Consider the following 14,915-nt stretch of genomic DNA (forward strand, 5'->3'; position numbering starts at 1 on the left):
GGGGCGCTATCTGTAGTCAGAAGGGCCTCCCTCGTGGGTGCATAGTCTCTGCCAGGCCTGGAGATGGGCACAGGCCATGTCACCGCCGTGAGGCATCAGGAGCACCTGAACCAGAGCAGGGACTGGGAAGATGTGGAACTGGAGCTGAAAGGGCCTGTGAACTCTACTTTCTCTCTTTCAAATCTTGGAGTGCTGACGCACACTTTAATTTGAAGGAGGCAGGAGGTGAACATACCTCTCAAAGAATCACGGATCAGTGACTAGTGTTGTGTTGCTACAACTTAACACCACTTGTCACTTGGCATCCGGTGAGACTCCCCAGTGAGGAGTGTCAGGAATTATGCCCCAGTACGGCCACCTCAGTTGTTCTGGAAAAGACAGAGTGGCCACATGGCACTCGTGAGAAGACTGGCTTCCCCCTATAGGTAGGAACTCTGCCCGAAGGCTCCTGCAGTGCTCGGGGGGTCTAGGAAAGAAGGGCCTCCCCGGGGTGTGAGAAGGACAGTTTCAGGATTTAAAACCTGAGTCTAGTATTTATCATCCGTCGCCAACCGCATCTACCATTCCTAGAACGCAGACTCAGAACCGATGCCAAACGAGAGAAGTCCCCGAGTAAGTTCTGACATCCTGGGAGAGGGAAGTGAGGGGGCAGATTTTGTGGTGGACTGGGTTTGTGTGTATGCATGGGTGTAAAGTTTCTGGAAAAGACAGCTTCTTTAAATTCACTCTAATTTTTCTAGACTGGTAAAAAGAAATCTACTTTCATACAGTCCAGTGTATGGGGAACCGGCTGACAAGCGAAAACAGAATATGGCATAGTCTGAACTAGAAAACAGAGAAGCCACAGAGCAGTTCTTATACAGAATCCATGGAATTTCTCCCTAATTTATTCTGTTACCTTTACAGACATTGAACGACTCCTCTGCCAAATGTGAAAGTTAAGGTTACGAACCACCTTGTTTCCTGGGCATTTCCATGTTACACAAAGAGTGCTAATAGCATAAACCCAAGCAACTCCTTCTTTCTCACATTCCCATCTACCCCAAGTGGCCAAAGGTTAGGCTTCTATTTTGGAACTTTTTTTTTTTTTAATTACCATTATTAACCACATTTGATTTTTTTAAAGTGAAACCTACTGCTTCATGAAAAATAAATGTATTTAACTTTAACAGCCTTTTGTTCTTATCTGCACTAATTCCTGTAACCAGTCTAGTGATCCTTAAAGATTTCAAAGAGTAAGTTGAAAGTCACATGCAGTATGTTACTTTAATGTGCCTGACTGGGTACAACGGGCAACTCGGTCACAGCTTTGGGGTATCTCAAACCGGAAATTATAAACACAAGCGAGGAATGTTACGATTCTGCAAAGTGTTTGCTACTGTAAGTTCAGGGACTATGCTTTGAAATGAAAGCAGAAAGTACACGTCCTATTAAATAGGTGGATCTAGATAGGTCAGTTATAATGCATCTAACTATCATTTTTGTTTCTCTTCAGAAGGAAAGGAAAGGTTAGCGGTACATTAAAGAATAGTATCAAATATACAAATTCTCTTCAGACAGAGGCCCTTCTCTCAGAAACAGGGCACAGGAGATATACAGGTAATAAATAGTTTTACATCAGAAGGTGAGAGATTTGGTACAAGTTAACTCCAGGCCAGCTAAACAGTGCAGTGACAGGGCACTGTAAGGACGTGTTACAAGCACTGAAAACTCGATGGCATTTAAACGCACGAGTCCTCTCGGTGAGATAATTTGGCAGGTATTTACAGTTCAGAACAACAAAACGTCAAACTGTAAGGCATGAAATATTTCTCGGCAGACCACGCTCTGACACATTCCTTCTGTCCAGTCAGGTACACAGGTGGCTGGACATACTCTGGCACTTTTGTTTTTCTTGTGACTTAGTACTGCTTTTCGCAATTGTACTCATTTGCAACGCAATTTGGTCACCAGGTATGCTATGCTGAGGAAGAGCCACACAATCAGTAAATTGGGGCTCAGGGCTAACAAAGGGATGGAACAGAGGAGGCTGGGGTCTAGTCTTAAGTCTCGGATGGGCACCAGGCCGCTCAAGTTCTTCTGGGTGACTACCTCCCGTGTTCCAATGCTGTGAAAAGGAAAAAGTTTGGGAGAAAGGAAAAGAAAAAGGCAAAGGAAATAAAGGGTGGGGGAGGACACATGCAATGGATTGTATCAAAAGTATGGAAAAAAGAGGAAAACCAAACAGTAAGAGTTAAAACAAACAAACAAAAAAAAAGGGATGGAGCCACAAGAGAAAGAAAAGATGATGTGCAGAAAAGGGTGTGGAAGGGGTACCAAAACAAAACCAGCACAGTCACAAGAAGAAAGGAGAGAAAGAGAAGTGAAAATAAGAAAAAATACTGTTGTCTACCGAAAACAAACACATGTAGGTTGACTAAATGGTTTTCCATGTTCGCGCTCTCTCGGCTGGCCAAGCACAACTCCATGCTGCCCTGCCATGCTCTCACATGCTGCCAAGACATGGGTTTCAAGAAGCAAAAGCTGAACATGAAGAACCATTGGGAGGGGTGGTTTGACCTTCTCACAGATGCCTGAGCGGGGGTGGGGGGTGGGGGGGTGGGGAGGTGTGAACGACTTTGCCAAAGCTGCCTCTTGATGAACCATTCAAACAACGACCATTTACCTCAAGTACCAGTCTGAGCCCTCCCCAGGCTCGCCCTGGCGGTTAGGCTGAGCAGTGGCTGAGCATGAGCCGCCCGTGTCCCCGAAAGTTCAAGTCACTGTTCTACAGGCTGATCCCCAACCACAGAAGCCAACCAAGCTCACATCAGAAATCTGAGCGTTTCCCCCTTTTGGTGCCCCAGAAAAATATACACTGAGGTGCAATATATATATACATATATACATATATATAAAATATATACTCTGGAGCCATAGCCTCTACGAACATCCACTAAAGTGGTGACACTGCCACAGACGCAGCAGGGATGCCAGGACGCCACATGTGACCTCTGAGGGTCCACCCAGAGAAGAGTGGCTTGAGGTCCTTGCTCAAGCAGACTTCTCCTGTGCTTTCCCAGAGGAGCTCGGAAGCCCTGGAATGGCCCTGCCGTGATGTGCCGTTCAGACTGGGGACACTTTCCCAGCCAGGGCAGTCTCAGGGGGCAAAGGTGGTGTCACTGTGGCTACTTAGGAAGACCCACTCTGTGAGCGTTTCAGTCCCTGGGTCGGGGACAGAGAGGCAGCACGAGCGGTGAGCTGGCATTGGCTGTGATGGCTTGCAGGAGCCGGGTGTATGCATCCTTCCCCAGCTCCACGTTCTGTGACATCACACCGGTAGCTGGAAATAAGCCCTAGTGGGAGTATTTACGCGAACACTATAGATCAGGGCTGTTTTTGGCTGTGGTGGAAGCGGGGAGCTGGTTGTTAAGCATTTCCTGGCACAGCCCTGGCCACTGCTCATCCTGGGCCTCCGGGAGAAACAAGGCCAGAGTGTCAGCTTTGCCCCCTACCCCACCCCCTCTCTCCCCCCTGCACCCTTGCCTGCATGCTCTACTCTTCCATCTGGTAAGACGCAAGCGAGAAAGCAAGAGAACCAAAATGCATTCTTCCACTCAAGGCATGGCCCAGTATTTTCTGCTGCCTCCTTAGGGCTCCCGGCTGAGCCACAGGTCCTGGCCACGCTACAGCCAGAAATCCTGGCTAGTGACCCAGCCACCTCAGGCTTGCTGTCTATAGACAAATGCATGTCTTCCCCCCATAGGGAAGAGTTCAGAAAATCACCTTAAAACAACCACACGCGTGACAGCCTGAACTGCAACGCGGCCAGGCTGAAAGGCGGCAGTGAGCACAGAGCCCCGGCTGCTGGAACTACTGGGTTCCGGGAGCGGGTGCAGGGCCGTGATCGAGCTTGGTTCTTGTGTCATAATATCCGACATGATCAGTTAAATAAGATTACATGTTTATTGCAGAAACTTAAGAAAAATCAGAAAAACAAACAGGACACTTTAAAAAGACTTCCGTTAAATGGAGATGGAGGGGGGAGGTTTAGAGAGGCCGAGGGAGGCCCAGGGAGGAAGGTCGTGCCCTAGGCAAGACTGTGGGGTCCTCACCTGTGACCCAGGAAAGCAACACTGACTTTACAGACTTGGAAGCGCACCGATGAGTGACAGGCACGACAGTACCCGGAGAGTGGACAAGCAGGCACTTGGGACAGGGGGTGAGAGTGTGATGATTTGTATTAGAAACCCTACAAAGGCCAGGAGCATACACAGGGACACCCCACCCCCTGTCTGAGGTGCAGAAAAACACCTTCAGCTTAGACAGTCAATGGCAGCAAACTGAATCACTACGGTGTGCTCAAAATCATAAGGTCTCTACTTATTAACCTGAAAAAAATGCTCCCAAGAAAGCTAAGTGAAAAAAGTAGGCTCAAACAACAGGCATAACTGCACACAGAGCTGCGTCTGTTCACGCACGGGTGTGCTGTGTGAGTGATTCAGGGCCTGGCAATCTGGCGTGTGTGTTAACTGCACTCACACCCATGTGCTTGTATGTACGTATCTACAGCTGAAAGAGGAGGCATCAACACAAGCACGGCTGCTTGTCAACAGAAGGAAGACGGAGGATTCTGAGGTGGGGGTATGAGAAAAAATGGTATAGGGGCTTATTCATATTTTAAAATTTTGCTATAAGGAGTATCAGTTTCTTAGGTGAGCAAGTGTGGAGTGTTTTGAAAACCACAGCAGCTAATCTGTGCATGTGTGGGTACTGCCCACACAGCCCTGAGACAGGCCACAGGCCGGTAGATGCAGCTGCCCCGGTGTCTTTCTAAGGAGCCCTGTTCTCCCAGGTCACCTAAGACCTCTGTGCTCAGATGCAGGCAGAATGAATTGTTTGTCTCAATCGCATTAGTTCCAGAAGCCAGGACGGGACAACTGTCTACACATGGACTGTACACCTGACTCAGGGCCTGGTCTGAGTGTACCTTATCCTAATCTTCGCTCCAACAACAGGTATCTCTGCCTCCTTCTACTTTTCATGTTTCTTCTCTAACGGAGGCCTGCGTCTCACCAAGATGGCCCCTCGTAGCACCTTGAAGCTCACAGGGTACAGACGTGCATGCCTGGAAGCCCAGGCCCTGCCTCCCTCATGGCATCAGGGACACTGAGCCTGAAGGACAGGCTGTGAGGACAGGTTGGCTAAGGATGCCTGGGCAGGTGTCTAGAGAGTCTCCATTGCCTCCCTGAGGCCCAGCCCAGGGAGGGTGGAGAACTCTCCATCCGTGCGTGAATCAAAGCCCCAGGGTCACAGATAGGGGTTTGGATGAATGTGGAAAAGACAGAACAGGGACAACATACTTCCATTCCTACAAAATGCTATTATCAAGAGGCAGGAGCTCAGGCATCACTTTTGTGGGTCATTGTGAGAAGGTCAAACGGCAGAAACATACAGAAAGGATAAGAGAATCAAACGCTTTAAAGAATTTGGTGAGAGGACAAATGATACAGAACATTCAGTAGGAGTGACCGTCGGAAACGAGACTTTGACAGCATTGGTGGCTACATTGAAGGAGACGGGAAAACCAGGTTTCTTATCCTTTCTTTTGGTATGTGAGGTAAGGTGCTCCCCAGCAACGCTTGAAACAAGGCATCGGTCAACAGTAGACAGTTTTTAGTCCCAGGTTTCATTCTGCAAACACGCCTGCTGCCTCAGAATCAGAACATCATTAGGGTGAGGTCGCCACGGCACACGGACAGGTGGGGGACTGCTGCTGTTACTATAAGACACTCATTTGACACTTTGCTAAGAAAAGCAAACTGTGTCGACGGCTAGAGAAGAAGCGGAGCAAACCGGTGCAACCTGCAGATGCACTTTCTTCGCTCAAGTTTGCGAGGAGCTAATGCGCATATTGGAAACAGCAGGTGCCTGCTGAGGAAGGCCTGGCCCTCACTCCCACTGGCAGCAAGGCAGGGGGCTGAGGGCCAGCCTCATGCCCAAGGACTCGAAGGCAGCCACACTGGATTTCCCTGGGCCACGCCCTGACTCCTAAGCTTGCCCTGAGGGCACCTGCTTTCAGAGCAGCCCTGCTCATTAGAGACTGCTGGCTCTCCTGTCCCCCAGACTTAAAAGAGAACACGGTCTCAATTTGAGACCGCCGACAGTTTGACTTGGCAGACGTCAGAGAATTTTCCAAAGTCAAACCACAGCGTGCCGCTGGGAGTCAAGGGGCCCAGGGCCGGGGGCGCCCAGCGGGACCGGCTCATCTGCAGTTTACACGGAGCCTGGGGCAGGCAGGATGGGCGGCCTGGGCAGCGGGACTCACCTGCGCATGCACTCCAGGGCCTGGGTGAACACCTGTGGGGCCATGCCGTGCTCGTGCTGCAGGATCAGGCACTGCTCCAGCGTCACTGACATGGCCGTGCGGTCCTTGGCGCTCTTGCAGCTGGTGAACCGGACCCCGTTAAGGCGGCGGCAGACCTGCAACAGGAACGCAGGCTGTGCTTGGAGGGACAGATGCCACAGAATGGAAAGATGCGTTGCACGGGACACGGGCTCTGGACAGTCAGCGGTGGCACGTGGCCAGGCCAACTCCCAGGGCCAGCGTTCCCATCACTTCTGCTCCCCAACTTCACGTCCGGCCAGAACCAGCATCAGAAATGAGGTCACTGCCTGTGGGACCCCCTCTGTCCCCAGTGACTTTGTCCCCCTCCCTCATGTGACTCCCCCCAGAGGCTGTTCCTTCCAGGCCTAGCCTCCCCCTTCTTTTTTGGGGCATCACCATCTGTGCGCCGACTGTACCAGCTGCCCTCTTCCAGACCGTGCCCAGGCCATTTCATCACGGTCAGACCTATGCTGCAGGCCCTGGGCAGAGGAGGGCAGCAAAGCCCAGCTATGGAGGTCAGAGCAGCTCCCAGTATGCCCCACCCCTGGCCGAGTCTCGAGGCCTTTCTGGAAGGCGTAGCACAGACCTGCTGTCTCTGCTCTCCTCTGCATCTGCACAGATGGAAATACCTCAGAAGAGCTTCCCCTCAGCCACCTCTTGATGGTCAGGCCCCACAGGCCCTCTACCATCCTCTACCTCACTCAGGGCCGGGCAGGGGTCAGTGCACTCTCCCCTTCACAAGTGGGGAGCTCAGAGTGTGGCGGCCTCCAGGCTGAGGAAAAGCCATGCAGGGCACCTTCTGTCCCCACAGTAAGGACATTTGGGGCATTTTCTTTGTACCACTAGATATAATTCTAGGTACACAGTCTCCAAGAGGAGAAAGCCCTAAAATAAAAGATTTTTAAGTTTACAGCAGCTTCATTTGGCAGTCCAACCAGATAGAAGTTGATGTGAGGCTACTCATGATCTTCATTTATCCCATTCTGTATAAACATTCATATTTTTTAATAAGGCGATATTAATGAGTTTGGTTCCAGAGCGCTGCCCGAGACTCCCCTGGGGATCGTCACTCGTATGTGGGTATCACATCAAAGAGGTGATGTGCACAGTGTTACACATATGTGCACCAACTGTATACCAAATCACCTTTCTAAAATATGGAAATCTGTGAATTCCAAAACATCTACCCACAGAGCTTCAGATGAGGGATTATGGACCTGTACCAGGTACCACACCTTGAGAACAATACTGGTATTTTGTGAAAAATCAAAACTAGATGACAGTGAGCTCCAGTAGCCTGTCGCACTCCGAAGAAATATCTGATCCACTGCAGTGCCCTGGAGGTGGTCCCATGCCTGCTTCCCAGGCCAGCAAAGCCAAGAACATGCAGCCACTGCCAGGAATACCACTAGGTAGGTAGAGGGCACAGTGCAGTCCTAAGCACGGTGTCTAGAGAAAGATGAAAGAGAAAAGGCCCAAACAAGTTCAGCCAAGACCATCAGAAGAAGACAGGCTTCTTTTGAGAACAGACAAAAAAATTTTAAAAGGAAAGAAAAAAAAGAAAGACACTAAGCAAACCCCTAAGCTTGGTGATGAGCGATACAATCCAAATGATGGGAGGCTGAATGTGCACCTGCTCACCGAATTCTCCAAGCAGCAGAGTTCATGACCCAGACACATGGCACAAACTAGAACCACAGATAGGTTCAAAGGACATCCACATGTACAGATGGTATATCCAGAACATGAGACTCCAGAAGGCAGGCAGGGGTGACCAGAGGTGCATTCCTGCATGAGGGGGCCGTCTGTGTGCCAGGCGCAGGCCTCCAGCCTCCAGGAGGCCAGGAGCCAGCTCTGGAGCTCTGGCCAGTCTCCCCATCCACGAAATGAGGGCCTAGACCTCACCAACAATATCTTAACTGTTTAGCCAGGAACCCATTCTTTATACACAGAAATGAAAAGAAGTAAATCCAGAAAAGGAGGGCAGCTCTGGTCAAACTGGGGATGGGAGGCCTTGAGAGGTGCAAAGAGGGGGATGTTCAAAGACAGGGTTCCATGAAGACAGGCCCTCAAATACAGGGTCTCCGGAACAGCAGCCAAGCACCATGACCAGCTAGCTCACTGCTGCAGTGGAAGAGACATGAGGTGGACAGGAACACCTTCTTGATGAGGAGAACAGGAAAGCTCTAGAATGAGTAGCCCAGGAAAGCCATGAGGGGGGGAGTGGGAAGACAGCCCTCCCAACAGCTTCTTAGGTTCTGTGAACTGGGGGGAACCAGGCGTGAATGGGCTGTGTGGTATGTCCGCCTCCTCCAGGGGCAGAGCGGACATCCATCCCTCCCCTGTGCTCAGGCTGGGCCAGGAGCTGGAATGCCATCTGGGGATCACTCGTGCTCCTGAGGCTACGTGTACGAGTCCCCACGCTGGACAGGACACGGTGCTGCCATGGAGACTGGTTAAGGTCACCCCTCGACAGAGGTGAGTGAATGGCTAGCTCTGGAACTCCACAGGAACATTTATGAGAAAATACTGGAAGAACTTGGGAAAAGAGGAGATTTGAGCTACAATGTAAAAAAAAAAATACTGTGTAAAGAGACTGCAAGGGTCCCCATGGTCTATCTCTGAAGCTATTAAAAGATGCAGGGGCGCCTGGGTGGCTCAGTGGGTTAAAGCCTCTGCCTTCGGCTCAGGTCATGATCCCAGAGTCCTGGGATCGAGCCCCGTATTGGGCTCTCTGCTCAGCAGGGAGCCTGCTTCCTCCTCTCTCTCTGCCTGCCTCTCTGCCTACTTGTGATCTCTGTTTGTCAAATAAATAAGTTAAAAAAAAAAAAAAAAGATGCAGAAGGCAGTGCGTTGTAGCTGGTGTCGATTGCCCAGGCTTCTAGAGGTGACAACTGTCATCAGCCTGCTTATTAAATGCCCCAGGGAATAGGGTCTGTGCCTAGCTCACTGGAATTCAGGCAGCCCTAAAGTAATGAACTCATAGGCACCTTTCAGTATCCTCCAGAGTTCTCGACATATTCCATGACTTTCTTCTGTGTCCACAGGGAGAAATTTGCTCTCTCCACTACTGGCTGAGATTCCGATTTATTATCATAATTACGATTATTGGCAGCAAGTACCACAATCCCATTCTTTTCCTCAGTATAACGAGGGTACTACCTCAGCGGCTTGCCAGAGAATGTCGACGTTCTTATTCTTCCTGGCATGTACGTTCTGGCCCAGAAAACGCAGCAGCTCTGGCAGGCATGTCTGGCTCCGAGATCGAGGTAGGCCTGCAAGACAGGAGGAGTCTGTAAGAGCAGGCAGGGTACCCAGGCCCGCAGCCCACAGAGGTCGCTGTGGCACAGCCACCTGACCAAGCTGGAAGCTTCGGTGACTTATGCAAGAAGAGGGTGTGCTTAGGGACCGGTCCTGGCTACCCACACGGGAAGCACTTAAATCACTTTCATGGCCACTTCAGTCCCACCTGCCAAGGGCAAACTCATCTTCTTTCAGCTCTCCCAAGGGGTCGAAGCACATATAGAGGGTCACAAGGGCGGGAGGAAGTTAGGAAGACCCATCTGGTCTTCAGAGCCTCCGCAGGCAGGAGGATGCTTAGGGCAATGGGTCTTGACTACAGAATGGGCTTGGCCACCCCTAGGGGTGGCAGTACGGCCTCCTCCCATGGACCTGAAGTGACCCATTCTCTCGGAGAGCCTCCCTCTGCCACTGCGACAGTCTCCAGCCCTTCAGGGACCCCATGAACTAGAAGATGAGTCTGATAACTTAACCTAAGAAACCTGGGATTTTCAAACCCCAGGATCATCAGAGAGAAAGAGAAAAGTCTCCAGGTCATGTCTAAGAAAAGAAGCTATGGTGCCCAAATCCCCAAATTAAAACCGAACACAGGGAGTTCTGGGATCCAGCTGCACAGAGAGCTTCCAACACAAGCTCACCACTGTGTACCCAGGATCTTATGCTAATTACTGCATGCACATGATATGAGTCTGGCACTGTGCTGATCAGGGGACTGGGCCAGAAACAGACGTGGAAAGGAGGGCTCTCCTCATGAGGGCTCACTCTGTGAAAGAAGCTTTGGAGCCTGGAGGAGGCCTGCACGTCTCCTGGAGGAGACATGGCATGTTACTTCCCCAGATCGGCTGCAGCTTCTCCCTTGCCACCCCTACAGCCCCAGTCAGTGCACACCTGCCCACTGATGAACCGAGCAGACTCTGGGGGTATCATTAGCTGCGCCCCATTTCTTCGGCCTCACAGAGCCCCGATTCTCCTCGGGCTGAAGGTGCAATGGGCTGCTGCTCCCCCGGCTTCCTAGGTTGTGATCCAGTGGTACTGGTCCAACCTGGAGAGGCCCACGCCTGGCCTGCTTTTGTCCTATGGGCCACACCCTTCTGTGCCCTTCGTCACCAGCCAGATCTCCTGGTGTCTCACATCACTGAAAAGAAGCTGCCCTCCAAGACACTGAGCACAGAACTCCCATTTTCTGACCACATGTCTCACTATGCCCACTCATCTGTCCTCCACATGGCCTCTGTCCCTCCTCCCTGCTCCCCCTCGTGGTGCCCTGGCCAGGGGTCCAGCCCTGCAGAAGACTCTAAACCTCCAGTCTGAGCTTGGGCACTCCACTGTCCCTGACCCCTGCAGCACTTGGAAGGTGGGTGCTGGTGGCAGTCAGCCTGGGCTCCTTCCCTCGGGGACTCGCCCTCCTGCCTCTGTGTCCTCAAATGTCAAATGGTGTGAAACCAGGCCCACCACCCCACCAAGGCTGCTGTGAGGATCACATTAGATAATCCAGGTCAAGTATGTAGACAGCTTAGCACATGCAAGGATTTGACAAATCTGTCACTTTCAACTACGCTCACTGCTAAAGCATGTGAGGACACCTCAATACCTGGGGAGTTCCCAAGAGCCCGGGTATTGGTGACCTGCAGCTGAAGTGTCAGGGGACCCTTTCACTTATGGCTTTCAACCCTCGACACCTGGGGAGTTTCTGGAACTCCCGATGCCCACCACTCTGGGGTGGGGCCCAGGCAGAACGGCCCAGGCTCCCCAGTGAGTTCCAGTGTGTGGTCAGTACCGGCACCTCTGCGGTTCCCTGGGCAGACTGAGGCCACCTGCCGGGAGCATCCTGTGTGTCCCCCTCTCCACAGCGCCCCTGGTCTGTAGTCCTCAGCTGCTCCTGCATCTCACAGTTAGGGTTCCTCTAGCTCCTTCCCCCCGCTGCCCATCCTCCGATCTCACGTCTCTACTGAGTTCTGGGATAGACTGGCCCATCAAGGCAGTGTCATTTTGTTACTTACTTGCGCTGGCTGCAGCCCTCGCCACACTGATTATGCCTCAGAAGTCACCAAGGACTCCTTCCCTCACTCCCGCTAGGCACCCAGGTAACACTACTGCTCTATTGCCTGCAAGGACTCTCTCCCACATGTCTGCTGAGCCCTTTCTTCTCAAGCCACCTCCACACAGGGCTCTTCCCCAGAGACCCTGTCCTCAGCCCCTTCCCCTCGCACACAGTGATCTCAGCTATAAGACAGCCCCATGTCACCTGTGCCGCTGACCACGGTAGCGACACATGTGCCCCACCCAGCCTCACCCGTGGCCCATATCACAAGGCCATTGGTGCCTGGGCTGCTCTCCTCACCCTCCAGCCCTGCCCCCCTGCCCATCAGCAGGCTGCCTGCTCATGTGGCCGTGACCAGCACAGGCCCTGTGTCCCTCCACCATCTGCCTACAGCTCTCTCGTCCCCAGCACTGTCTCATGCAACTGCGAGGCCGCATGCTCCCAGAGCAACTCCCCCTCATGCCTATCCTGTCTACCCATACTCCCAGGTCAAACTCGAAGGGAGAAGAAGGCGCTGTGCACAGCAGCCTGCACCCCTCCTCCAAGCTAAACAGCATACTCTTGCTGATTCCAGATGAATCCCTGAAGGCTTTCCCCACACTGCTTCCCTGCTAGAACTAAACTAACATCAACTCCCCAGCCCGGCCCAAGGTGCCCTGCAACACAGCGTCTCCTAATAGGGACACCTCTGTCAACTGTCTAAGTCCTGAGCCTCAGAGCCAGGCCAACCCTTCCATGCAACCAATACTGATGCCTGTGTCGTGGCACTGTCGTGGCGAGTCAGGGCAGAAATGTGCACAGAACATGGCAGGGCACCAGGCACATCAGTGACCGGGGAATGCGAATGTAGCCTTTCCCCATCTTCCCCCTCAGGAATCCCCCTTGAAGGACACTGGTGTTACCCAGGGACCGAGTCTGCCTCCTTTGCTCATGGCTAGGGCAGTGCCAGCACAGAGAGGTGGGGCCCATTCCTAACCAGGCAGGGTCTAGTCTCACTCTTCACTGGGTCCCATGGCGCTTTACCTGGGGCAGGTGCTCAGTAAGTATGAAATCAGGAGAGACTTCCCCATGTACAGATAGTATGGTGAGCCCAGCGCCCCTGCCTGAGTCCCGGGGCTCAGAGAAGGCTGTTAGCAGAGTGATGGCTGCTGTCACTCTCTCCTGCCTCTGGGGACACCCACACAGCACTAAGTGTCTGCCCAGCATCTCACTTGACATGCCACAGAAGTAGGTGCACGGGGAGCTCACCCCAGCGTGCAGCCGAGTGGGGCCTTGCCTCTCTGATCCCACCTGTTCTACAACAGGAGCACAACATAGGCCACTGCCATTAGTCAACACCAGTGTCTGGGACAGCTTGTGGGAAAGCCACGCCATATCCAGGTGGCAAGACAACCAGCCAGAGAAGAATCAGCAAGGGCGACAGCCTGAGGGAACCATCTCTGGTTGGGGCCTCAAACCAGGCAGAGTCCAAGCAGGTGAATAGGCTGCTGGGGGGCGGGGGGGAGTGGGGGAGGAGGTAGGGCAGGGAAGCAAAGCTGTAATCATGCATGTGGGGGGAGCATCTGGATGGGTGAGCAGACAGCCTGAGTGGCAGGAAAGGCTCTGACACCCAAAGTGACAAAAGACAGATGACAGGTGAAAAAGAAACCTACCAAGAGTAGAGAAATACTTACAATCCTCAGGCAAAACTTCCTTAAACTGCTCAAAGTAGGAGTTTAACCGCACCAAACTTTCCACATTGATAACTTCTTGTAAAGACGTATCTCCAAACCTTTGGAGGTCAGATGGGGACACCATAAGTTAATGGTCTTCCTTCCCACATGGGCTTAACTGCACTGAAGCTAACGGTGTTGAGTCTCTTGAGTGTCAGCACCCAGCTAAACTCTAAGTCACATCCCTCCTCCCAAGCATCAGGCCATTGCTACCCAGTAGGTGACTTGTTCAAATCCATTTCATTAGTGGGAACCATGCACATTTGTTAGGGTTGTGCCTCAAAGCTGACTGAAACTCCACCGTCCCAGGCCCTCGTGTGGCATGCGTAGAAAGCCCTCTCACGGCTGCTCACAGAGAGGCCCTGTGTCCTCCCATTCTGGAGCTGCTTACGAGAGGGGACAGCAATGGGGCTTTGGCTGGGGGTGAGGACCCAGTCCTGTACTCGAAGCGGAAGTCACTGTGTCAGCTGAACAACCACACGTGACTAGCTGATCCTCCCGGGCCATGTGTGAGGCCCTAGCATGCTTCTCGCCACGCAGGCTCACCCTGTGCGCACCTCCCAGGTAGCCAGGATAGGCCGGAGGTGGGCATGCAAGGTGGTCATTAGGCCTGGATGCCTAGTCCAGCTCCACTACTGCCCCACTGAGCAACCTCCAAGCACATTAGCCTCTTTGTGGTTCCACATCATCCTTCAGCAGGCAAGACTCCCTCCTGCATGTCCATTACAGCCCCATCCACCCCGATACCTGCAATGGCTTTTCCCCTAGGCACCTGCTCCCTCAGGGCCTGTCCTGGGACACAGTGAGCTGGTTTATTTATGAGCTGAGGGGACAATATCCCAAAAGCAGATGAATGAGCAAAGACCCGGCACTCGCCAAGTCTTCCCCGTAGCCTACTGTCTGTCTTACCCTCCTCCACCTGCCCCTCTGCTTACTGCAACGTGGTCTTGCCTCCGCCCTTTCCAGAAACTGCTCCTGCAGTCACCAGGAACAGCAGCTGCCGGACGCAGGGAGCATCAGTGCCCTCGCTGGGACAACCCCTGCCAGCGTCCTGATGCTGTCCACTCTCCATGATGTGGGCTCCTCCAGCTCTGCTCTTGCCTTAGTGGTCTCTGCTTCCTGGGCTGGAGGCACCAGCCTAAGCCAGCCTCCATCTGTCCCTGAGCATGACCCTTCTCCTGGTTCTTGGGCTCAGTGGGTGCCAACACACACTCTCTACCGCCCTGAAGGCCTATGTCTATTATCCTCTTCACCATCTCTATCCCACCCTGCCCAGCAGAAGACCAAACCTTCCATTTCACCACTGAAACAGCCCTTCAGTCTGTCCCTTCTCCATCTGTACTACCCCTGCCTGATCCAGCTCACCGCCTCTGGTCTGGACCCTTTCCAACAACCTCATCATACTTGTCCGCCTCAAAGCTTTTTGGCATGTGACCAGCAAGTGATCCACTTAAACTGTAGATGTGACTGTATCCTGCCCTACTCAAACCTCTTC

The 14,915-nt window shown here is 52.5% G+C and overlaps 1 protein-coding gene across 1 annotated transcript in view; it reads right to left on the reverse strand.

Moving 5' to 3' along the window:
- Positions 1-1,247: 1,247 nt before the first annotated feature.
- Positions 1,248-14,915, reverse strand: part of INPP4A (inositol polyphosphate-4-phosphatase type I A) — a 124,872-nt gene continuing 111,204 nt past the window's right edge. Inside the window, 4 exon segments of the mRNA XM_047745038.1 lie at positions 1,248-2,107; positions 6,308-6,462; positions 9,530-9,642; positions 13,382-13,479. Of these exon segments, the coding sequence (XP_047600994.1) occupies positions 1,927-2,107; positions 6,308-6,462; positions 9,530-9,642; positions 13,382-13,479 (547 nt within the window). The 3' untranslated portion in view covers positions 1,248-1,926.

The sequence above is a fragment of the Lutra lutra genome, chromosome 9 (genome assembly GCF_902655055.1).
Source record: "Lutra lutra chromosome 9, mLutLut1.2, whole genome shotgun sequence".
Classification (NCBI taxonomy): Eukaryota; Metazoa; Chordata; class Mammalia; order Carnivora; family Mustelidae; genus Lutra; species Lutra lutra.